The 23,619-nt window shown below is 54.6% G+C and overlaps 1 protein-coding gene across 1 annotated transcript in view; it reads left to right on the top strand.

Annotated features, from left to right (window-relative positions):
- Positions 1–303: 303 nt before the first annotated feature.
- plekhg4 (pleckstrin homology domain containing, family G (with RhoGef domain) member 4) overlaps positions 304–23,619 on the top strand; it is a 61,402-nt gene continuing 38,086 nt past the window's right edge. The window contains exons 1-4 of the mRNA XM_056413706.1: positions 304–351; positions 9,061–9,258; positions 19,943–20,855; positions 23,232–23,619. The exon at positions 23,232–23,619 is cut by the window's right edge and continues 251 nt beyond it. Of these exons, the coding sequence (XP_056269681.1) occupies positions 304–351; positions 9,061–9,258; positions 19,943–20,855; positions 23,232–23,619 (1,547 nt within the window). The remainder of the gene's footprint in view (positions 352–9,060; positions 9,259–19,942; positions 20,856–23,231) is intronic.

The following is a 23,619-nucleotide window of genomic DNA, read 5'->3' as shown; positions in this document are numbered from 1 at the left end:
CGTGGTCCTGTAGAGTCTCTGGTCTGGACCCTGCCCTCGTGGTCCTGTAGAGTCTCTGGTCTGGACCCTGCCCTCGTGGTCCTGTAGAGTCTCTGGTCTGGACCCTGCCCTTATGGTCCTGTAGAGTCTCTGGTCTGGATCCTCCCCCTGTGGTCTGTCGAGGCTCTGGTCAGCAGCCTGAACTTCAGATGTAGGTTCCCCAGAGGGTAGAACAGACCATTAATCCTTTGAACCCGCCGCATGGTTCAGGTTCTACCAGAAACCAGAGCGTGAACGGAGAGAAGCCGGCGTGTCGACACAGGAATGCCCGAGCTGTTCAGACTCGTCGAGGGGCTGAAGGACTTCAGGAATGTGCTCAGCTTTGGAGATCTGATCATGTAGAAACACCCAAGACCTGTTTCATAAATGCATTAAAACAACAACATGTCTCAGGGTCAGTCTGTAGATGGGACTATCAGATGTCCTCTCATCCCGCTTAAATTCACGAGGTGATTGACATCAGGCTATCTCGGTTTCTCAAAGGCTGATCCACCCTCAAAATCCGCCATGGGTCCTCTGGATGGTGAATCAGAATCAGAATCAGTTTTATTGCCAGGAATGTTTACACAAACGAGGAATTTTTTTTGGCGGTAGGTGCAACATTTGGACATGACAAACAACAATCATCACGACAGAAAGACAACAAATAATGTGAAAGTGTTTAGGTGTGTGCTTCAAGTGATGTGTGTTTTAGTTAAAAGTGTATGTTACATGTGGCGTGTGTTTAAGTTAAAGTGCATGTAAATAAAGTGACATGTGTGTGGAGGAGGCCTCAAGTTAAAGTGCATGTTAAAGTGACGTGTGTGGAGGAGGCCTCCAGGAGGGAAGAAGAAGGAGGAGGGAGGAGGAAGGAGGAAGAGGAAGGAGCGGGAAGAAGGAGGAGAGAGGAAGGTGGAAGAAGAGGTGGTAGTCCTGGGGGTGACAGTCAGTCAGTGGGGGATCCGGGCTCCATTGATGAGCCCGACTGCCGACGGGAAAAAACTTTTGGTGTGGCGGGAGGTCTTTGTCCTGATGGACCGCAGCCTCCTCCCCGAGGGGAGGGACTCGAACAGGGAGTGTCCAGGGTGGGAGGGGTCAGCGACAATCTTTCTGGCCCGCTTCAGTGACCTGGAAGTGAACAGGACCTGGAGGGAAGGCAGATTGCAGCCAATAACCCTCTCGGCCGAGCGGATGATGCTCTGCAGCCTGCACTTGTCTTTGGCTGTGGCTGCAGGGTGCCAGACGGTGATGGAGGAGCAGATGATGGACTCAACGATGGCCGTGTAGAATTGTACCATCATTCTCCTGGCAGGTTGAATTTCCTCAGCTGCCTCAGGAAGAACATCCTCTGCTGGGCCTTCTTGGTGATGGAGCGGATGTTCAGCTCCCACTTGAGGTCCTGGGTGATGATGGAGCCCAGGAAGCGGAAGGACTCCACAGCGTCGACGGGGGAGTCACACAGGATGAGAGGGGCGGGTGGGACCGACATACTCCTGAAATCCACAACCATCTCCACTGTCTTTAGAGCGTTGAGCTCCAGGTTGTTCTGGCTGCACCAGGTCACCAGGTGGTCAGTCTCCCACCTGTAGGCGGTCTCGTCCCCACCAGAGATGAGTCCAATGAGGGTGGTGTCATCCGCAAACTTCAGGAGCTTGACGGACTGGTGACTGGAGGTGCAGCTGTTGGTGTACAGGGAGAACAGCAGAGGGGAAAGAACACAGCCTTGGGGGGAACCTGGTGGTCCGGGAGCCTGAGACGTGTTTCCCCAGCCTCACGTGCTGCTTCCTGTCGGTCAGGAAGTCTGTGATCCACCTGCAGGTGGAGTCGGGCACGTGCAGCTGGGAGAGCTTGTCCTGCAGCAGGGACGGGATGATGGTATTGAAAGCAGAGCTGAAGTCCACAAACAGGATCCTGGCGTAGGTTCCTGGGGAGTCCAGATGCTGGAGGATGTAGTGAAGGGCCATGTTGACTGCATCGTCTACAGACCTGTTGGCTCTGTAGGCGAACTGCAGGGGGTCCAGGAGTGGGTCGGTGATGGACTTGAGGTGTGACAGGACCAAGCGTTCAAGGACTTCATGACCACAGAGGTCAGGCGACGGGCCTGTAGTCATTGAGTCCTGTGATCTTGGGTTTTTGGGACGGGATGATGGTGGGGGCCTTGAAGCAGGCTGGAACGTGGCATGTCTCCAGGGAGGTGTTGAAGATGTCGGTGAACACCGGAGACAGCTGGTCAGCACAGTGCTTCAGGGTGGAGGGGAGACGGAGTCCGGGCCCGCTGCTTTGGGGTTCTGCTTTTAAACAGCCTGTTGACGTCTCTCTCCAGGATGACGAGGGTCGTCGCTGAGGAGATGGAGGGTGCTCCAGAGGTGTGAGCCCTGATGGGCTGGGGAGGGTGGGCTGATGGTCTGTGGCTTGTTGATGGGGCTGTGGGGATTGTCTCAGGACTGCTCCATTGTCTTTCAAAGCGGCAGTAGAACTCATTGAGCTCGTCTGCCAGAAGCACATTGTTCATGGAGTGGGGTGATTTGGGCCTGTAGTTGGTGATCTGCCTGAGCCTCTCCAGACAGAAGCAGAGTCGTTTGCTGAGAGCTGCTGTTGCAGTTTCTCAGAGTACAGTCGTCTAGCATCTCTCACCGCCTTGCTAAACCTGTATTTGGACTCTGTGTACAGGTCCTTGTCCCCACTCCTGAATGCCTGGTCCTTCTGCAGTCTTAGCTTCCTGAGCTCCGCTGTGAACCAGGGTTTGTCGTTGTTATAACTCACCCTGGAGCTGGATGGAATACAGCTGTCCTCACAGAAGCTGATGTAGGAAGTTACAGCCTCTGTGTACTCATCCAGGCTGTTGGTAGCAGTCCTGAAGACATCCCAGTCAGTACAGTCCAAGCACGCCCGTAGGTCCTCCAGAGCCTCACTGGTCCACTTCTTGAACTTCCTCACCACAGGTTTGCAGAGCTTTAGTCTCTGCCTGTATGAGGGAATCAGATGAACCATGACGTGGTCAGAGTTTCCCAGTGCAGCTCGAGGGACGGCGTGATAGGCCCTGCTGATTGTTGTGTAGCAGTGGTCCAGAATGCTCTTCTCTCTAGTAGGGCATTTAATTGACTGTCTATATTTAGGAAGTTCGTGGCTGAGGTTTCCTTTGTTAAAATCCCCGAGTACAATAACTAAAGAGTCCGGGTAGGTCCGCTCCACACACCGTATCTGTTCGGCGAGGGTCCGCTGTGCCTCTTGCGTTTCGCGCGGCATGTAAACTCCGGCCAGGATGAATGAAGCGAACTCACGTGGGGAGTAGAAGGGTTTGCAGTGAATGATAAAAGATTCCAGGTCCGGCGAACAGTGCTGTAGAATCACCGTTACGTCGTTGCACCAGCCGTTGTTGAGGTAGAAGCAGATTCCTCCACCCTTTGTCTTTCCGGAGAGCTCCGTGTCCCGGTCCGCTCGGAACAGCTGGAAGCCAGCGAGCTGGAGCGCAGAATCTGGTATCGATCCACTTAGCCATGATTCCGTAAAACACAGGACGGAGGATGAGGAGAAGTCTCTGTCTCTCCCCACCAGCAGCTGGAGTTCGTCCAGTTTGTTGCACAGTGAGCGGACATTGGAGAGAAATATGCCCGGCAGCGCTGTACGAGCTCCCCGTTTCCGTAGCCGTACAAGCGCCCCTGAACGTTTCCCTCCGACGGCGTCTCACCGCGTGAGCGAAGGTGAGCACACCTTTCACAAAAATGTCCAGTAACTCCACAGAAGTTAAAAACGTTGGAAATAAATCCGCTGGAGTTGTTCCCCTGATGTTCATGAGCTCTTCTCTGGTGAAAGAGCTCCGGGAATCACAGCAGAAAACAGTATTTAAGACGAAAACAACAAAAAACATCGCGCACCAACGCACCGAGGCGGCCGTCCGCGGCGCCAGACCTCAGTCCTCAGGATGGTGAACCAGACCTCAGTCCTCAGGATGGTGAACCAGACCTCAGTCCTCAGGATGGTGAACCAGACCTCAGTCCTCAGGATGATGAACCAGTCCTCAGGATGATGAACCAGACCTCAGTCCTCAGGATGATGAACCAGACCTCAGTCCTCACGATGGTGAACCAGACCTCAGTCCTCAGGATGATGAACCAGACCTCAGGATGATGAACCAGACCTCAGTCCTCAGGATGGTGAACCAGACCTCAGTCCTCAGGATGATGAACCAGACCTCAGGATGATGAACCAGACCTCAGTCCTCAGGATGATGAACCAGACCTCAGGATGGTGAACCAGACCTCAGGATGGTGAACCAGACCTCAGTCCTCAGGATGGTGAACCAGACCTCAGGATGGTGAACCAGACCTCAGTCCTCAGGATGATGAACCAGACCTCAGGATGGTGAACCAGACCTCAGTCCTCAGGATGATGAACCAGACCTCAGGATGGTGAACCAGACCTCAGTCCTCAGGATGATGAACCAGACCTCAGTCCTCAGGATGGTGAACCAGACCTCAGTCCTCAGGATGGTGAACCAGACCTCAGTCCTCAGGATGGTGAACCAGACCTCAGTCCTCAGGATGATGAACCAGACCTCAGGATGATGAACCAGACCTCAGTCCTCAGGATGGTGAACCAGACCTCAGTCCTCAGGATGATGAACCAGACCTCAGTCCTCAGGATGGTGAACCAGACCTCAGGATGATGAACCAGACCTCAGTCCTCAGGATGGTGAACCAGACCTCAGGATGATGAACCAGACCTCAGTCCTCAGGATGGTGAACCAGACCTCAGTCCTCAGGATGATGAACCAGACCTCAGTCCTCAGGATGGTGAACCAGACCTCAGGATGGTGAACCAGACCTCAGGATGATGAACCAGACCTCAGGATGATGAACCAGACCTCAGGATGATGAACCAGACCTCAGTCCTCAGGATGGTGAACCAGACCTCAGTCCTCAGGATGGTGAACCAGACCTCAGTCCTCAGGATGATGAACCAGACCTCAGTCCTCAGGATGATGAACCAGACCTCAGTCCTCAGGATGGTGAACCAGACCTCAGTCCTCAGGATGGTGAACCAGACCTCAGTCCTCAGGATGATGAACCAGACCTCAGTCCTCAGGATGGTGAACCAGACCTCAGTCCTCAGGATCCAACTTCAACAGGGGGAAGCGTCGATCACAGAAACCATGATTCTATAACGGCACAAAGTGAAATAAACTGAAAGTTAAAGCCTCTTAGTTCTCCTCTGACGAGCAGGAGGTGATCAGGAGGCTTATGAGGAGTACAGACCATAATCATGAACATGTGACATGATGTCATTACATTCATTAATGTACGCAATGTACAACACTACACCAATGTACAACACTACACCAATGTACGCAATGTACAACACTGTACAACACTGTACACAATGTACAACTCTGTACACACTACACGAGGCTCTGCCGTGTGGCGTTCAGGTGCTCCAGAAGCTCTGTAAACCAGTGGTTCCTTGGGGGCAGGGTGCTCTACAGGAAGTCATCAGTACTCTATGAAACTTTCACTCACATCGCTGCTTCAACGAGGAAGAGAGCTCCATTTCCTTCAGGGGGCGTGGCCATATTATCCAGCTAGACTGAATAAGCCTGTGCTGGAGCAGGTTCACATTTTTTGATTTGTTGCTATGGTGATTTTCCAAACTTGCTTCGTGGAACCGAAAAGCCTGACTTGTGGAATCTCATCCTCAAAATTATCCCGCTAACTTCGTTAGCTAGGTAGAGAAACAGGGCCCTGATGTGGTCTGTCTCAGGTTCAGGGTTGGGTAGGAGGTCTGATGTAGGGCTGCAACTAACGATTATTTTGATAATCGATTAATCGGTTGATTATTTTATCGATTAATCGGATAAAAAACTTTAATTTTCAACCCTTTATTCAAAACAGGGTCCGTACGGTCATGGAAAACCTGGAAAAGTCATGGAATTTTTAAATGGCTATTAGCAGGCCAAGAAAAGTAATTGAAAAAAATAAAATCCCCAAATATTTGGAAAAGTAATGCAAATTTGTTTTATTCAAATGTTAATATATACGGTATGCTTTGGAATTCTCATTGTTAGTTTAAATACTACATCTTCTCACTTTGTCACGAAAAGACAGAGTTTTCACAAAATGTTTAATCATGGAAATTTGGTTTAAAGTCATGGAAAGGTCCTGGAGACCCACTGGTCACCATGGTGATGAACCTGTTCACTGGTCACCATGGTGATGAACCTGTCCACTGGTCACCATGGTGATGAACCTGTTCACTGGTCTGCATGAGGATGAACCTGTTCACTGGTCACCATGGTGATGAACCTGTTCACTGGTCACCATGGTGATGAACCTGTTCACTGGTCACCATGAGGATGAACCTGTTCACTGGTCACCATGGTGATGAACCTGTTCACTGGTCAGCATGGTGATGAACCTGTTCACTGGTCACCATGGTGATGAACCTGTTCACTGGTCAGCATGTGGATGAACCTGTTCACTGGTCACCATGGTGATGAACCTGTTCACTGGTCACCATGTTGATGAACCTGTTCACTGGTCACCATGGTGATGAACCTGTTCACTGGTCACCATGGTGATGAACCTGTTCACTGGTCACCATGGTGATGAACCTGTTCACTGGTCACCATGGTGATGAACCTGTATGAACCTGTTCACTGGTCACCATGGTGATGAACCTGTTCACTGGTCATCACTGGTCACCATGGTGATGAACCTGTTCACTGGTCACCATGGTGATGAACCTGTTCACTGGTCACCATGGTGATGAACAGTCACAAACAGACTGACAGCTCTCCTCTCCTGAGCAGTGGTCCCCATGTGGCCCCGCCCCCTGAACAATATCAGAGACGCGTTCCGATGTATTATTTTGTTCACCTGGCCCGCTGCCGTTGAGATGCAGTGAGACGCGGAAAAAATGTGGAGTGGTGCTCTTCACAATAAAACATCTTTGATGGACGTGTCGAGTCTCGGCCAATCAGCGTTCAGATGTCCACAGCGTTTGGGAAGTTAGGTTAGCTTGAATGCTAATCCGCTACATCTGCTGCTGTCACGCTGCACGGTGTAGCGATGCTAACAAAGTACCCGTACGTTAAACACGATGTGATTTAGCATATTTTTAGTATCGATACTTCATTAAGAGAGCGATCAGAGCGCACGCGCTGCTCCGCTCTGTTAAATGTTGTCTGCACGCGCAGCGCTCACAGCGAGTCGTGGCTTATCTCCGTTGCCTTTCTCCGTGGAAAAATATTTTCCGCTATTTGCCACGGAATAAATAACCACGTTTTCTACGTTATCCTCTTGTGGAAATGCCACACGTCGTGACATGTAGCGCCCTGGTGTCTGGGTTCATAAGGTCACCCGTAGGCGCACACAGCTCCGTGAATGTCTCCGACGACGTGAATGACTTCCGCATCCAGCGCCACGAAAGCAGCAGCAGCCAATTAGATTCATCAACAGAGGAGCAGCTCAGCGCTGATTGGCTCTCACAACGCAGCGTCCTTTCCTCGCTCCGCTCTGGTTTCTCCTGCGCCGCTCTGCGCTCAACTCAACTTTGATTATACTCCGTGACTTATTGAGCGCCGTAATAATCGCGCGACATAACGAATCGATAATGAAATTCGTTGCCAACTATTTTAATAATCGATTTTTATCGATTTTATCGATTCGTTGTTGCAGCCCTAGTCTGATGTGAGTCTGGTTGTTGTGGTCAGTCTCAGGTTCAGGGTTAGGTCGTCAGGGTAATAAAGCGACATTACGGTACCCGGTCCAGAAGGATCCGGTCTCTCACTGATCCTGTTCCCTGCTCTGGTCCTTCACACCCAGAGAGCGGTTGGTGGATGAATCATGGCCCTCTGGGGAGGCGGACTACTATTCATGAGAACCAGCACAACCTGAGAGAGTGGATTAGTTCCTCTTTAAGACTCACACCCTGCTGCGCTCTGATTGGTCGCCTCGGGTCACTTGTACCAACAGCTGCTTCCTGAGATATTCATACATAGTGATCAGCGTGACACAGATACCCGTTATGGTGTATAGAAACACAGTTCTGACCCATCCACAGCCTGCTCACAGTAACCGCTCAGGGCGGCCGGCGTGAACAGCCTGATCTCAGCGGGAGGTTTTTAAATGCTCCGCTGGCTCCGGAGCCGTTTAACATGACGTATAGTTTTGGGTTTGGAGGATCTCATGAGCGCTCTGGTGCCATCGGGGTGTCGGTGCTGTCGTTACAGCTCCTTCAAAGTGTCATACGGCTTTTCATTATGAGGATAAGTTCACCGTAGATGTAAAAGTATCCGTACAATATATTATGTTGACCATTGTTGTTCCTGGATGGATCACAGCCAACACAACGTACACAACTCCTTGGTCATGGTGCCACAGACTTCATCTCCTCATAGTTCTGACCCTTTTTTATTACTTTTACTTTCAAAAGTACATTTAATATGAGAAAATTACTTTTGATACTTAAGTACAGTAAATATAGATATACTCAAGTAGTTTTTTCATAGGTGACTTTTACTGGTCATTTTCCAGTAAGCTATCTTTACTGTTACCCAAGTACTGCTTCTGGGTACTTTATACACCACAGTGTGTACTTAGGGTACTAGTTTATATTTCTCCTGCTAGTCATCCTCTGTATAAAGCGCCGTTAGCTGGCATGTTGAGCTCCCTGCAGCTCCGTCACCTGACACCGCGATGCTAATCTTGGCCCACGTCTACATTTGGCTGTGGTTTTTGTGTTTGAATCCAAGGAACATGCATCCAACATTCAGTTCATTCTTGATTGAAGTATTGATTGTTTGATTGTTTTCTAGATTATTGATGAGTTTATGTCTATAAACAAAATATATGAAACAAGGTGTGTAAGTAGTACTATACATGGGGTGTATAATTGATCTTATCTTTCCTTAAATTCTTTTATCTTACTTGAAAATGATTTCCTTTTTTTACAGACAACAACAACCATGTTACCTGAAGAGTGCAGTGAAGCTACAAGCTGTTAAAGTTTGATCTTCGTCTTTCTTCCTCGTCCTTCTGCTCACAGGACTCTGACTCTTTGGACCGCTGCATCCAGACTGCTCTCTCTGCCCTCTACCCGCCCTTTCAGGCCACATCCCCGACTGTCCTCTGTCAGGTCCTCAGCGTGGTGGAACGCTGCTACAGAGGAGACGGCTTTCGCTACCTCATCCACTTCCTGCTGCCTGCGAAGCAATTCTTAATGGACCTCCAGCAAAATGCCTGCGTGAGTATCCCTCGATCTGTAGGGGCTACCGTCCAGTCGGTCTGTAGGGGCTACCGTCCAGTCGGTCTATAGGGGCTACCGTCCAGTCGGTCTGTAGTGGCTACCGTCCAGTCGGTCTGTAGGGGCTACCGTCCAGTCGGTCTGTACGAACTACCGTCCAGTCGGTCTGTAGGGGCTACCGTCCAGTCGGTCTGTAGGGGCTACCATCCAGTCGGTCTACAGGGGCTACCGTCCAGTCGGTCTGTAGGAACTACCGTCCAGTCGGTCTGTAGGGGCTACCGTCCAGTCGGTCTGTAGGAACTACCGTCCAGTCGGTCTGTAGGGGCTACCGTCCAGTCGGTCTGTAGGAGCTACCGTCCAGTCGGTCTGTAGGAACTACCGTCCAGTCGGTCTGTAGTGGCTACCGTCCAGTCGGTCTGTAGGGGCTACCGTCCAGTCGGTCTGTAGGAACTACCGTCCAGTCGGTCTGTAGGAACTACCGTCCAGTCGGTCTGTAGGGGCTACCGTCCAGTCCGTCTGTAGGGGCTACCGTCCAGTCGGTCTGTAGGAGCTACCGTCCAGTCGGCCTGTAGGAACTACCGTCCAGTCGGCCTGTAGGAACTACCGTCCAGTCGGTCTGTAGGGGCTACCGTCCAGTCGGTCTGTAGGAACTACCATCCAGTCGGTCTGTAGTGGCTACCGTCCAGTCCGTCTGTAGGGGCTACCGTCCAGTGGGTCTGTAGGAACTACCGTCCAGTCGGTCTGTAGGGGCTACCGTCCAGTCGGTCTGTAGGAGCTACCGTCCAGTCGGTCTGTAGGAACTACCGTCCAGTCGGTCTGTAGTGGCTACCGTCCAGTCGGTCTGTAGGGGCTACCGTCCAGTCGGTCTGTAGGAACTACCGTCCAGTCGGTCTGTAGGAGCTACCGTCCAGTCGGTCTGTAGGAACTACCGTCCAGTCGGTCTGTAGTGGCTACCGTCCAGTCGGTCTGTAGGGGCTACCGTCCAGTCGGTCTGTAGGGGCTACCGTCCAGTCGGTCTGTAGGAACTACCGTCCAGTCGGTCTGTAGGGGCTACCGTCCAGTCGGTCTGTAGGAGCTACCGTCCAGTCGGTCTGTAGGGGCTACCGTCCAGTCGGTCTGTAGGAGCTGCCGTCCAGTCGGTCTGTAGTGGCTACCGTCCAGTCGGTCTGTAGGGGCTACCGTCCAGTCGGTCTGTAGGAACTACCGTCCAGTCGGTCTGTAGGGGCTACCGTCCAGTCGGTCTGTAGGAACTACCGTCCAGTCGGTCTGTAGGAGCTACCGTCCAGTCGGTCTGTAGGGGCTACCGTCCAGTCGGTCTGTAGGAACTACCGTCCAGTCGGTCTGTAGTGGCTACCGTCCAGTCGGTCTGTAGGGCTACCGTCCAGTCGGTCTGTAGGAACTACCGTCCAGTCGGTCTGTAGGGGCTACCGTCCAGTCGGTCTGTAGGGCTACCGTCCAGTCGGTCTGTAGGGCTACCGTCCAGTCGGTCTGTAGTGGCTACCGTCCCAGTCGGTCTGTAGGAGCTACCGTCCAGTCGGTCTGTAGGGCTACCGTCCAGTCGGTCTGTAGGAACTACCGTCCAGTCGGTCTGTAGGGCTACCGTCCAGTCGGTCTGTAGGGGCTACCGTCCAGTCGGTCTGTAGGAACTACCGTCCAGTCGGTCTGTAGGGGCTACCGTCCAGTCGGTCTGTAGGAGCTACCGTCCAGTCGGCCTGTAGGAACTACCGTCCAGTCGGTCTGTAGTGGCTACCGTCCAGTCGGTCTGTAGTGGCTACCGTCCAGTCGGTCTGTAGGGGCTACCGTCCAGTCGGTCTGTAGGAACTACCGTCCAGTCGGTCTGTAGTGGCTACCGTCCAGTCCGTCTGTAGGGGCTACCGTCCAGTGGGTCTGTAGGAACTACCGTCCAGTCGGTCTGTAGTGGCTACCGTCCAGTCGGTCTGTAGGGGCTACCGTCCAGTCGGTCTGTAGGGGCTACCGTCCAGTCGGTCTGTAGGGGCTACCGTCCAGTCGGTCTGTAGGGCTACCGTCCGGTCGGTCTGTAGGAACTACCGTCCAGTCGGTCTGTAGGGGCTACCGGCCAGTCGGTGTGTAGGAACTACCATCCAGTCGGTCTGTAGGGCTACCGCCCAGTCGGTCTGTAGGAACTACCGTCCAGTCGGTCTGTAGGGGCTACCGTCCAGTCGGTCTGTAGTGGCTACCGTCCAGTCGGTCTGTAGGGGCTACCGTCCAGTCGGTCTGTAGGAACTACCGTCCAGTCGGTCTGTAGGGGCTACCGTCCAGTCGGTCTGTAGGGGCTACCGTCCAGTCGGTCTGTAGGAACTACCGTCCAGTCGGTCTGTAGGGGCTACCGTCCAGTCGGTCTGTAGGAACTACCGTCCAGTCGGTCTGTAGGGGCTACCGTCCAGTCGGTCTGTAGGAGCTACCGTCCAGTCGGTCTGTAGGAGCCACCGTCCAGTCGGTCTGTAGGAACTACCGTCCAGTCGGTCTGTAGGAACTACCGTCCAGTCGGTCTGTAGGGGCTACCGTCCAGTCGGTCTGTAGGAACTACCGTCCAGTCGGTCTGTAGGAACTACCGTCCAGTCGGTCTGTAGGGGCTACCGTCCAGTCGGTCTGTAGGGGCTACCGTCCACTCGGTCTGTAGGAACTACCGTCCAGTCGGTCTGTAGGGGCTACCGTCCAGTCGGTCTGTAGGGGCTACCGCCCAGTCGGTCTGTAGGAACTACCGTCCAGTCGGTCTGTAGGGGCTACCGTCCAGTCGGTCTGTAGGGGCTACCGTCCAGTCGGTCTGTTCTGTAGGAGCTACCGTCCAGTCGGTCTGTAGGAGCTACCGTCCAGTCGGTCTGTAGGAACTACCGTCCAGTCGGTCTGTAGTGGCTACCGTCCAGTCGGTCTGTAGGGGCTACCGTCCAGTCGGTCTGTAGTGGCTACCGTCCAGTCGGTCTGTAGGGGCTACCGTCCAGTCGGTCTGTAGGGGCTACCGTCCAGTCGGTCTGTAGGAACTACCGTCCAGTCGGTCTGTAGGGGCTACCGTCCAGTCGGTCTGTAGGAGCTACCGTCCAGTCGGTCTGTAGGAACTACCGTCCAGTCGGTCTGTAGTGGCTACCGTCCAGTCGGTCTGTAGGGGCTACCGTCCAGTCGGTCTGTAGGAACTACCGTCCAGTCGGTCTGTAGGAACTACCGTCCAGTCCGTCTGTAGGGGCTACCGTCCAGTCGGTCTGTAGGAACTACCGTCCAGTCGGTCTGTAGGAACTACCGTCCAGTCGGTCTGTAGGGCTCCCGGCCAGTCGGTCTGTAGTGGCTACCGTCCAGTCGGTCTGTAGGAACTACCGTCCAGTCGGTCTGTAGTGGCTACCGTCCAGTCCGTCTGTAGGGGCTACCGTCCAGTGGGTCTGTAGGAACTACCGTCCAGTCGGTCTGTAGTGGCTACCGTCCAGTCGGTCTGTAGGGCTACCGTCCAGTGGGTCTGTAGGGGCTACCGTCCAGTCGGTCTGTAGGAGCTACCGTCCAGTCGGTCTGTAGTGGCTACCGTCCAGTCGGTCTGTAGGAACTACCGTCCAGTCGGTCTGTAGTGGCTACCGTCCAGTCGGTCTGTAGGGGCTACCGTCCAGTCGGTCTGTAGGGGCTACCGCCCAGTCGGTCTGTAGGAACTACCGTCCAGTCGGTCTGTAGGGGCTACCGTCCAGTCGGTCTGTAGGAACTACCGTCCAGTCGGTCTGTAGGGGCTACCGTCCAGTCGGTCTGTAGGAACTACCGTCCAGTCGGTCTGTAGTGGCTACCGTCCAGTCGGTCTGTAGGAACTACCGTCCAGTCGGTCTGTAGGGGCTACCGTCCAGTCGGTCTGTAGGAACTACCGTCCAGTCGGTCTGTAGGGGCTACCGTCCAGTCGGTCTGTAGGGGCTACCGTCCAGTCGGTCTGTAGAACCGTCCAGTCGGTCTGTAGGGCTACCGTCCAGTCGGTCTGTAGGGCTACCGTCCAGTCGGTCTGTAGGGGCTACCGTCCAGTCGGTCTGTAGGAGCTACCGTCCAGTCGGTCTGTAGGAACTACCGTCCAGTCGGTCTGTAGTGGCTACCGTCCAGTCGGTCTGTAGGGGCTACCGTCCAGTCGGTCTGTAGGAACTACCGTCCAGTCGGTCTGTAGGAACTACCGTCCAGTCGGTCTGTAGGGGCTACCGTCCAGTCGGTCTGTAGTGGCTACCGTCCAGTCGGTCTGTAGGAACTACCGTCCAGTCGGTCTGTAGGAACTACCGTCCAGTCCGTCTGTAGGGGCTACCGTCCAGTCGGTCTGTAGGAACTACCGTCCAGTCGGTCTGTAGGGGCTACCGTCCAGTCGGTCTGTAGGAGCTACCGTCCAGTCGGTCTGTAGGAACTACCGTCCAGTCGGTCTGTAGTGGCTACCGTCCAGTCGGTCTGTAGGGGCTACCGTCCAGTCGGTCTGTAGGAGCTACCGTCCAGTCGGTCTGTAGGAACTACCGTCCAGTCGGTCTGTAGTGGCTACCGTCCAGTCCGTCTGTAGGGCTACCGCCCAGTCGGTCTGTGGCTACCGTCCAGTCGGTCTGTAGGGCTACCGTCCAGTCGGTCTGTAGTGGCTCCCGCCCAGTCGGTCTGTAGGAACTACCGCCCAGCCGGTCTGTAGGGGCTACCGTCCAGTCGGTCTGTAGGAGCTACCGTCCAGTCGGTCTGTAGGGGCTACCGTCCAGTCGGTCTGTAGGAGCTGCCGTCCAGTCGGTCTGTAGTGGCTACCGTCCAGTCGGTCTGTAGGGGCTACCGTCCAGTCGGTCTGTAGGAACTACCGTCCAGTCGGTCTGTAGGAGCTACCGTCCAGTCGGTCTGTAGGGGCTACCGTCCAGTCGGTCTGTAGGAACTACCGTCCAGTCGGTCTGTAGTGGCTACCGTCCAGTCCGTCTGTAGGGGCTACCGTCCACTCGGTCTGTAGGAACTACCGTCCAGTCGGTCTGTAGGGGCTACCGTCCAGTCGGTCTGTAGGGGCTACCGTCCAGTCGGTCTGTAGGAACTACCGTCCAGTCGGTCTGTAGTGGCTACCGTCCAGTCCGTCTGTAGAGGCTACCGTCCAGTGGGTCTGTAGGAACTACCGTCCAGTCGGTCTGTAGGAGCTACCGTCCAGTCGGTCTGTAGGAACTACCGTCCAGTTGGTCTGTAGGAGCTACCGTCCAGTCGGTCTGTAGGGGATACCGTCCAGTCGGTCTGTAGGAACTACCATCCAGTCGGTCTGTAGGGGCTACCGTCCAGTGGGTCTGTAGGAACTACCGTCCAGTCGGCCTGTAGGAACTACCGTCCAGTCGGTCTGTAGTGGCTACCGTCCAGTCGGTCTGTAGTGGCTACCGTCCAGTCGGTCTGTAGGGGCTACCGTCCAGTCGGTCTGTAGGAGCTACCGTCCAGTCGGTCTGTAGTGGCTACCGTCCAGTCGGTCTGTAGGAACTACCGTCCAGTCGGTCTGTAGTGGCTACCGTCCAGTCGGTCTGTAGGGGCTACCGTCCAGTCGGTCTGTAGGGGCTACCGTCCAGTCGGTCTGTAGTGGCTACCGTCCAGTCGGTCTGTAGGAACTACCGCCCAGTCGGTCTGTAGTGGCTACCGTCCAGTCGGTCTGTAGGGGCTACCGCCCAGTCGGTCTGTAGGGGCTACCGTCCAGTCGGTCTGTAGGGGCTACCGTCCAGTCGGTCTGTAGTGGCTACCGTCCAGTCGGTCTGTAGGAACTACCGTCCAGTCGGTCTGTAGGGGCTACCGTCCAGTCGGTCTGTAGGGGCTACCGTCCAGTCGGTCTGTAGGAACTACCGTCCAGTCGGTCTGTAGGGGCTACCGTCCAGTCGGTCTGTAGGAGCTACCGTCCAGTCGGTCTGTAGGGGCTACCGTCCAGTCGGTCTGTAGGAACTACCGTCCAGTCGGTCTGTAGGGGCTACCGTCCAGTCGGTCTGTAGGGGCTACCGTCCAGTCGGTCTGTAGGAGCTACCGTCCAGTCGGTCTGTAGTGGCTACCGTCCAGTCGGTCTGTAGGGGCTACCGTCCAGTCGGTCTGTAGGGGCTACCGTCCAGTCGGTCTGTAGGAACTACCGTCCAGTCGGTCTGTAGGAGCTACCGTCCAGTCGGTCTGTAGGGGCTACCGTCCAGTCGGTCTGTAGGAACTACCGTCCAGTCGGTCTGTAGTGGCTACCGTCCAGTCCGTCTGTAGGGGCTACCGTCCACTCGGTCTGTAGGAACTACCGTCCAGTCGGTCTGTAGGGGCTACCGTCCAGTCCGTCTGTAGAGGCTACCGTCCAGTGGGTCTGTAGGAGCTACCGTCCAGTCGGTCTGTAGGAACTACCGTCCAGTCGGTCTGTAGGAGCTACCGTCCAGTCGGTCTGTAGGGCTACCGTCCAGTCGGTCTGTAGGAACTACCGTCCAGTCGGTCTGTAGGGCTACCGCCCAGTCGGTCTGTAGGGCTACCGTCCAGTCGGTCTGTAGGGAGCTACCGTCCAGTCGGTCTGTAGGAGCTACCGTCCAGTCGGTCTGAGGGGGATACCGTCCAGTCGGTCTGTAGGGCTACCATCCAGTCGGTCTGTAGGCTACCGTCCAGTCGGTCTGTAGTGGCTACCGTCCAGTCGGTCTGTAGGAACTACCGTCCAGTCGGTCTGTAGTGGCTACCGTCCAGTCGGTCTGTAGGGGCTACCGTCCAGTCGGTCTGTAGGGGCTACCGTCCAGTCGGTCTGTAGGGGCTACCGTCCAGTCGGTCTGTAGGAACTACCGTCCAGTCGGTCTGTAGGGGCTACCGTCCAGTCGGTCTGTAGGGGCTACCGTCCAGTCGGTCTGTAGGAACTACCGTCCAGTCGGTCTGTAGGAGCTACCGTCCAGTCGGTCTGTAGTGGCTACCGTCCAGTCGGTCTGTAGGAACTACCGTCCAGTCGGTCTGTAGGGGCTACCGTCCAGTCGGTCTGTAGGAACTACCGTCCAGTCGGTCTGTAGGGGCTACCGTCCAGTCGGTCTGTAGGGGCTACCGTCCAGTCGGTCTGTAGTGGCTACCGTCCAGTCGGTCTGTAGGGCTACCATCCAGTCGGTCTGTAGGGCTACCGCCCAGTCGGTCTGTAGGAACTACCGTCCAGTCGGTTCAGGGAACTACCGTCCAGTCGGTCTGTAGGCTACCGTCCAGTCGGTCTGTAGGGCTACCGTCCAGTCGGTCTGTAGGAACTACCGTCCAGTCGGTCTGTAGGAACTACCGTCCAGTCGGTCTGTAGGAACTACCGTCCAGTCGGTCTGTAGGGGCTACCGTCCAGTCGGTCTGTAGGAACTACCGTCCAGTCGGTCTGTAGGGGCTACCGTCCAGTCGGTCTGTAGTGGCTACCGTCCAGTCGGTCTGTAGGGGCTACCGTCCAGTCGGTCTGTAGGAACTACCGTCCAGTCGGTCTGTAGGAACTACCGTCCAGTCGGTCTGTAGGGGCTACCGTCCAGTCGGTCTGTAGGGGCTACCGTCCAGTCGGTCTGTAGGGGCTACCGTCCAGTCGGTCTGTAGGAGCTACCGTCCAGTCGGTCTGTAGGAACTACCGTCCAGTCGGTCTGTAGTGGCTACCGTCCAGTCGGTCTGTAGGAACTACCGTCCAGTCGGTCTGTAGTGGCTACCGTCCAGTCGGTCTGTAGGGGCTACCGTCCAGTCGGTCTGTAGGAACTACCGTCCAGTCGGTCTGTAGGAGCTACCGTCCAGTCGTTCTGTAGGAGCTACCGATCAGTCGATCTGTAGGGCTACCGTCCAGTCGGTCTGTAGGGCTACCGTCCAGTCGGTCTATAGGGACTACCGTCCAGTCGGTCTGTAGGAGCTACCGTCCAGTCGGTCTGTAGGGGCTACCGTCCAGTCGGTCTGTAGGGGCTACCGTCCAGTCGGTCTGTAGGAGCTACCGTCCAGTCGGTCTGTAGGAACTACCGTCCAGTCGGTCTGTAGGAGCTACCGTCCAGTCGGTCTGTAGTGGCTACCGTCCAGTCGGTCTGTAGGAGCTACCGTCCAGTCGGTCTGTAGGAACTACCGTCCAGTCGGTCTGTAGTGGCTACCGTCCAGTCGGTCTGTAGGGGCTACCGTCCAGTCGGTCTGTAGGAACTACCGTCCAGTCGGTCTGTAGGGGCTACCGTCCAGTCGGTCTGTAGGGGCTACCGTCCAGTCGGTCTGTAGGAACTACCGTCCAGTCGGTCTGTAGGAACTACCGTCCAGTCGGTCTGTAGGGGCTACCGTCCAGTCCGTCTGTAGAGGCTACCGTCCAGTGGGTCTGTAGGAACTACCGTCCAGTCGGTCTGTAGGAGCTACCATCCAGTCGGTCTGTAGGAACTACCGTCCAGTCGGTCTGTAGGGCTACCGTCCAGTCGGTCTGTAGGGGATACCGTCCAGTCGGTCTGTAGGAACTACCGTCCAGTCGGTCTGTAGGGGCTACCGTCCAGTGGGTCTGTAGGAACTACCGTCCAGTCGGCCTGTAGGAACTACCGTCCAGTCGGTCTGTAGTGGCTACCGTCCAGTCGGTCTGTAGTGGCTACCGTCCAGTCGGTCTGTAGGGGCTACCGTCCAGTCGGTCTGTAGGAGCTACCGTCCAGTCGGCCTGTAGGAACTACCGTCCAGTCGGTCTGTAGTGGCTACCGTCCAGTCGGTCTGTAGTGGCTACCGTCCAGTCGGTCTGTAGGAACTACCGTCCAGTCGGTCTGTAGTGGCTACCGTCCAGTCGGTCTGTAGTGGCTACCGTCCAGTCGGTCTGTAGGAACTACCGTCCAGTCGGTCTGTAGGGGCTACCGCCAGTCGGTCTGTAGGAACTACCGTCCAGTCGGTCTGTAGGGCTACCGTCCAGTCGGTCTGTAGTGGCTAGTCCAGTCGGTCTGTAGGGGCTACCGTCCAGTCGGTGTAGGAGCTACCGTCCAGTCGGTCTGAAGGAACTCCCGTCCAGTCGGCCTGTAGTGGCTACCGCCCAGTCGGTCTGTAGGAACTACCGTCCAGTCGGTCTGTAGGAACTACCGTCCAGTCCGTCTGTAGGCAGTCGGTCTGTAGTGGCTACCGTCCAGTCGGTCTGTAGGGCTACCGTCCAGTCGGTCAGGGGCTACCGTCCAGTCGGTCTGTGGGAACTACCGTCCAGTCGGTCTGTAGGCTACCGTCCAGTCGGTCTGTAGTGGCTACCAGTCGGTCTGTAGGGGCTACCGTCCAGTCGGTCTGTAGGAACTACCGTCCAGTCGGTCTGTAGGGGCTACCGTCCAGTCGGTCTGTAGGAACTACCATCCAGTCGGTCTGTAGGGCTACCGTCCAGTCGGTCTGTAGGAACTACCGTCCAGTCGGTCTGTAGGGCTACCGTCCAGTCGGTCTGTAGGAACTACCGTCCAGTCGGTCAGGGCTACCGTCCAGTCGGTCTGTAGGGCTACCGTCCAGTCGGTCTGTAGGAGCTACCGTCCAGTCGGTCTCTGTAGGGGCTACCGTCCAGTCGGTCTGTAGGGCTACCGTCCAGTCGGTCTGTAGGAGCTACCGTCCAGTCGTCTGTAGGGCTACCGTCCAGTCGGTCTGTAGGGGCTACCATCCAGTCGGTCTGTAGGCTACCGTCCAGTCGGTCTGTAGGAACTACCGTCCAGTCGGTCTGTAGGGCTACCGTCCAGTCGGTCTGTAGGAGCTACCGCCCAGTCGGTCTGTAGGAACTACCGTCCAGTCGGTCTATAGGGGCTACCGTCCAGTCGGTCTGTAGGGGCTACCGTCCAGTCGGTCTGTAGGAACTACCGTCCAGTCGGTCTGTAGGGGCTACCGTCCAGTCCGTCTGTAGGGGCTACCGTCCAGTCGGTCTGTAGGAACTACCGTCCAGTCGGTCTGTAGGAACTACCGTCCAGTCGGTCTGTAGGGGCTACCGTCCAGTCGGTCTGTAGGAGCTACCGTCCAGTCGGCCTGTAGGAACTACCGTCCAGTCGGTCTGTAGTGGCTACCGTCCAGTCGGTCTGTAGGGGCTACCGTCCAGTCGGTCTGTAGGAACTACCATCCAGTCGGTCTGTAGTGGCTACCGTCCAGTCCGTCTGTAGGGGCTACCGTCCAGTGGGTCTGTAGGAACTACCGTCCAGTCGGCCTGTAGGAACTACCGTCCAGTCGGTCTGTAGTGGCTACCGTCCAGTCGGTCTGTAGTGGCTACCGTCCAGTCGGTCTGTAGGGGCTACCGTCCAGTCGGTCTGTAGGAACTACCGTCCAGTCGGTCTGTAGTGGCTACCGTCCAGTCGGTCTGTAGGAACTACCGTCCAGTCGGTCTGTAGGGGCTACCGTCCAGTCGGTCTGTAGGGGCTACCGTCCAGTCGGTCTGTAGGAACTACCGTCCAGTCGGTCTGTAGGGGCTACCGTCCAGTCGGTCTGTAGGAGCTACCGTCCAGTCGGTCTGTAGTGGCTACCGTCCAGTCGGTCTGTAGGAACTACCGTCCAGTCGGTCTGTAGGAGCTACCGTCCAGTCGGTCTGTAGTGGCTACCGTCCAGTCGGTCTGTAGGAACTACCGTCCAGTCGGTCTGTAGTGGCTACCGTCCAGTCCGTCTGTAGGGGCTACCGTCCAGTGGGTCTGTAGGAACTACCGTCCAGTCGGTCTGTAGGAATTACCGTCCCGTCCGTCTGTAGGGGCTACCGTGAATTAACATAATAAATTACAGCCTGTGGCGTAAATGTTCTCCTCTCTGTGTCCTCCTCCTCCTCCTCTCTCGGTCTCCTCCTCCTCCTCAGTTGCAGCACTGTGGTCAGTGTTTCCGTCATGAAGGCTGGCCTCTGTGCCTCCATGAGAAGGTAGTGGTTCAGTTGTGTCCTCTGGACCACCGCCTTCTTCGTCCAGGAGACTTCTACCTGCTGGTTTCTGCTCCTCCTTGTCCCCCCCTTGCACACGGCGCCTCCTGCAGGAGAGCCGTGACCTCCTCCCCCCGCCTGCTCCTGTGCAGCGCGTCCGCCGCCAGCCGCCCGGTGGAGCAACAGGAGGTGTCGGAGGCGGCCCTGCGCTCCCTCTTCAGCATGACCTGGCTGGACTCGGTGAACCGGGAGCGGGAGCAGCGAGGAGCGCCCGGCCTGCAGCGCTGCCTCCTCCTGGCCCACGGAGACGTCTTCAGGCTCCCCTGGGAGGACCTGGTGTACCCACAGCTCACCTCCCTGAAGGAGGAGAAGGAGTCGCCCAGGAAGGAGGGAGATGGTTTGATGAATACATCGCACGATCCCGGGAGAGATGCCAACTCCTCCAGACAGGAAGTAAAGCTCCTCCAATCAGCAGCGAGCGAGTACTCTAAGGACTCTGAGGACGAGTACGTGGAGCTGACGGAGCTGCCTCGCTTCTCCCCTCAGGACGGCTCTCTGACCCAGGCCATCAGGGCCAGCACACACTCTGCACACACACACTCTGCTGCACACACACCTCTCAGCGCTCACACACACTTTCCCGGGCCCTGTGTGGAGGGCAGCTCCCACACCACGGACTGCTCCCGGCTCACCGAGGAGAACCTGATCCAGGACTCATGTGGACCCGTCCTCCTCGGCCCAGTCCCCCCCCCCTCCTCTGCTCCACCTCAGGTCGTGGGAACCTCCAGCTGGGCGTCACAGGAGCAGAGAGAAGCTACGGAGTTAGACACTGAACCTGAAGGCAGCACAGAACAGAGTGAGGAGGATGAGGAGGAGGAGGAGGAGGAGGAGGAGGGAGAGCTGTTGAAGAGGCAGAAGATTAAAATGTTAGCGTCAGATGATGAAGATGGGGAAAAGGAAGAAGAGCAGCTGCAGGATAGAGAGTGTAGGGAGGATGAAAAAGAGGAAAAGTTGGACGAGGAAGACGAGGTAGAAATAGAAGAAGAGGTCCAGGTTACAGTGGAGCAGCAGAGGCAAGAAAGAAGGGGGGAGAAGCAAGTGATGAAAGAAGATGAGAGAGGGCACTGTGAGGACTCTTATTCTGAAAAGAATGGACAACACGAGCAATGTGAGGACTCTTATTCTGAAAACAACACACCACCGATGGATCCACACTCACTTGTGTGTCAACCTGAGAGGTCTGAAAAAGGACTGGAGGAAGAGGAGGAGGAGGAGATCAGCTGTGAGGAGGTTGGTGGAGGAAGATCTTCAGAGCTTCAGACTGAAGGTACAGAAACACGTTTGTTATCAATCTGATCATCCCACAACTAGTTAGTGAGGAAAGATTAATGATGTCGGGTCACTAGTTAGTGAGGACAGGTTAATGATGTCTGGTCACTAGTTAGTGAGGACAGGTTAATGATGTCGGTCACTAGTTAGTGAGGAAAGATTAATGATGTCGGGTCACTAGTTAGTGAGGACAGGTTAATGATGTCTGGTCACTAGTTATTGAGGACAGGTTAATGATGTCGGGTCACTAGTTAGTGAGGACAGGTTAATGATGTCGGTCACTAGTTAGTGAGGACAGGTTAATGATGTCTGGTCACTAGTTAGTGAGGACAGGTTAATGATGTCGGGTCACTAGTTAGTGAGGACAGGTTAATGATGTCGGGTCACTAGTTAGTGAGGACAGGTTAATGATGTCGGGTCACTAGTTAGTGAGGAAAGATTAATGATGTCGGGTCACTAGTTAGTGAGGACAGGTTAATGATGTCGGGTCACTAGTTAGTGAGGAGAGGTTAATGATGTTGGGTCACTAGTTAGTGAGGACAGGTTAATGATGTCTGGTCACTAGTTAGTGAGGAAAGATTAATGATGTCGGGTCACTAGTTAGTGAGGACAGGTTAATGATGTTTGTCACTAGTTAGTGAGGACAGGTTAATGATGTCTGGTCACTAGTTAGTGAGGACAGGTTAATGATGTCGGGTCACTAGTTAGTGAGGACAGGTTAATGATGTCGGGTCACTAGTTAGTGAGGACAGGTTAATGATGTCTGGTCACTAGTTAGTGAGGAAAGATTAATGATGTCTGGTCACTAGTTAGTGAGGAAAGATTAATGATGTCGGGTCACTAGTTAGTGAGGAAAGATTAATGATGTCGGGTCACTAGTTAGTGAGGACAGGTTAATGATGTCTGGTCACTAGTTAGTGAGGACAGGTTAATGATGTCGGGTCACTAGTTAGTGAGGACAGGTTAATGATGTCGGGTCACTAGTTAGTGAGGACAGGTTAATGATGTCGGGTCACTAGTTAGTGAGGACAGGTTAATGATGTCGGGTCACTAGTTAGTGAGGACAGGTTAATGATGTCGGGTCACTAGTTAGTGAGGACAGGTTAATGATGTCGGGTCACTAGTTAGTGAGGACAGGTTAATGATGTCTGGTCACTAGTTAGTGAGGACAGGTTAATGATGTCTGGTCACTAGTTAGTGAGGACAGGTTAATGATGTCTGGTCACTAGTTAGTGAGGACAGGTTAATGATGTCGGGTCACTAGTTAGTGAGGACAGGTTAATGATGTCTGGTCACTAGTTAGTGAGGAAAGATTAATGATGTCGGGTCACTAGTTAGTGAGGACAGGTTAATGATGTTTGTCACTAGTTAGTGAGGACAGGTTAATGATGTCTGGTCACTAATTAGTGAGGACAGGTTAATGATGTCGGGTCACTAGTTAGTGAGGACAGGTTAATGATGTCTGGTCACTAGTTAGTGAGGAAAGATTAATGATGTCTGGTCACTAGTTAGTGAGGAAAGATTAATGATGTCTGGTCACTAGTTAGTGAGGACAGGTTAATGATGTCGGGTCACTAGTTAGTGAGGACAGGTTAATGATGTCTGGTCACTAGTTAGTGAGGAAAGATTAATGATGTCTGGTCACTAGTTAGTGAGGACAGATTAATGATGTCTGGTCACTAGTTAGTGAGGACAGGTTAATGATGTCTGGTCACTAGTTAGTGAGGAAAGATTAATGATGTCTGGTCACTAGTTAGTGAGGAAAGATTAATGATGTCTGGTCACTAGTTAGTGAGGACAGGTTAATGATGTCGGGTCACTAGTTAGTGAGGACAGGTTAATAAATAATACAAATAATGTTTTGAATGTAAAGAATTGATCAGATCTAATCTTCTGTCCTCAGACCTCAGCAGACCTCCAGTCCAGTCTACTGGTCCCTTGTCTCCTGGTCTCTTGTCTCCTGGTCTCTTGTCTCCTGGTCCCTTGTCTACTGGTCTCTTGTCTACTGGTCTCTTGTCTCCTGGTCCCTTGTCTCCTGGTCCCTTGTCTCCTGGTCTCTTGTCTCCTGGTCCCTTGTCTCATGGTCTCTTGTCTCCTGGTCCCTTGTCTCCTGGTCCCTCGTCTACTGGTCCCTCGTCTCCTGGTCCCTCGTCTCCTGGTCCCTTGTCTCCTGGTCCCTTGTCTACTGGTCTCTTGTCTCCTGGTCCCTTGTCTCCTGGTCCCTTGTCTACTGGTCTCTTGTCTACTGGTCTCTTGTCTCCTGGTCCCTTGTCTCCTGGTCTCTTGTCTCC

Source organism: Pseudoliparis swirei, chromosome 4 (assembly GCF_029220125.1).
Source record: "Pseudoliparis swirei isolate HS2019 ecotype Mariana Trench chromosome 4, NWPU_hadal_v1, whole genome shotgun sequence".
NCBI lineage: Eukaryota > Metazoa > Chordata > Actinopteri > Perciformes > Liparidae > Pseudoliparis > Pseudoliparis swirei.
Note: the sequence above shows the minus strand (reverse complement) of the source record. Positions and strands in the feature narration are given on the sequence as shown.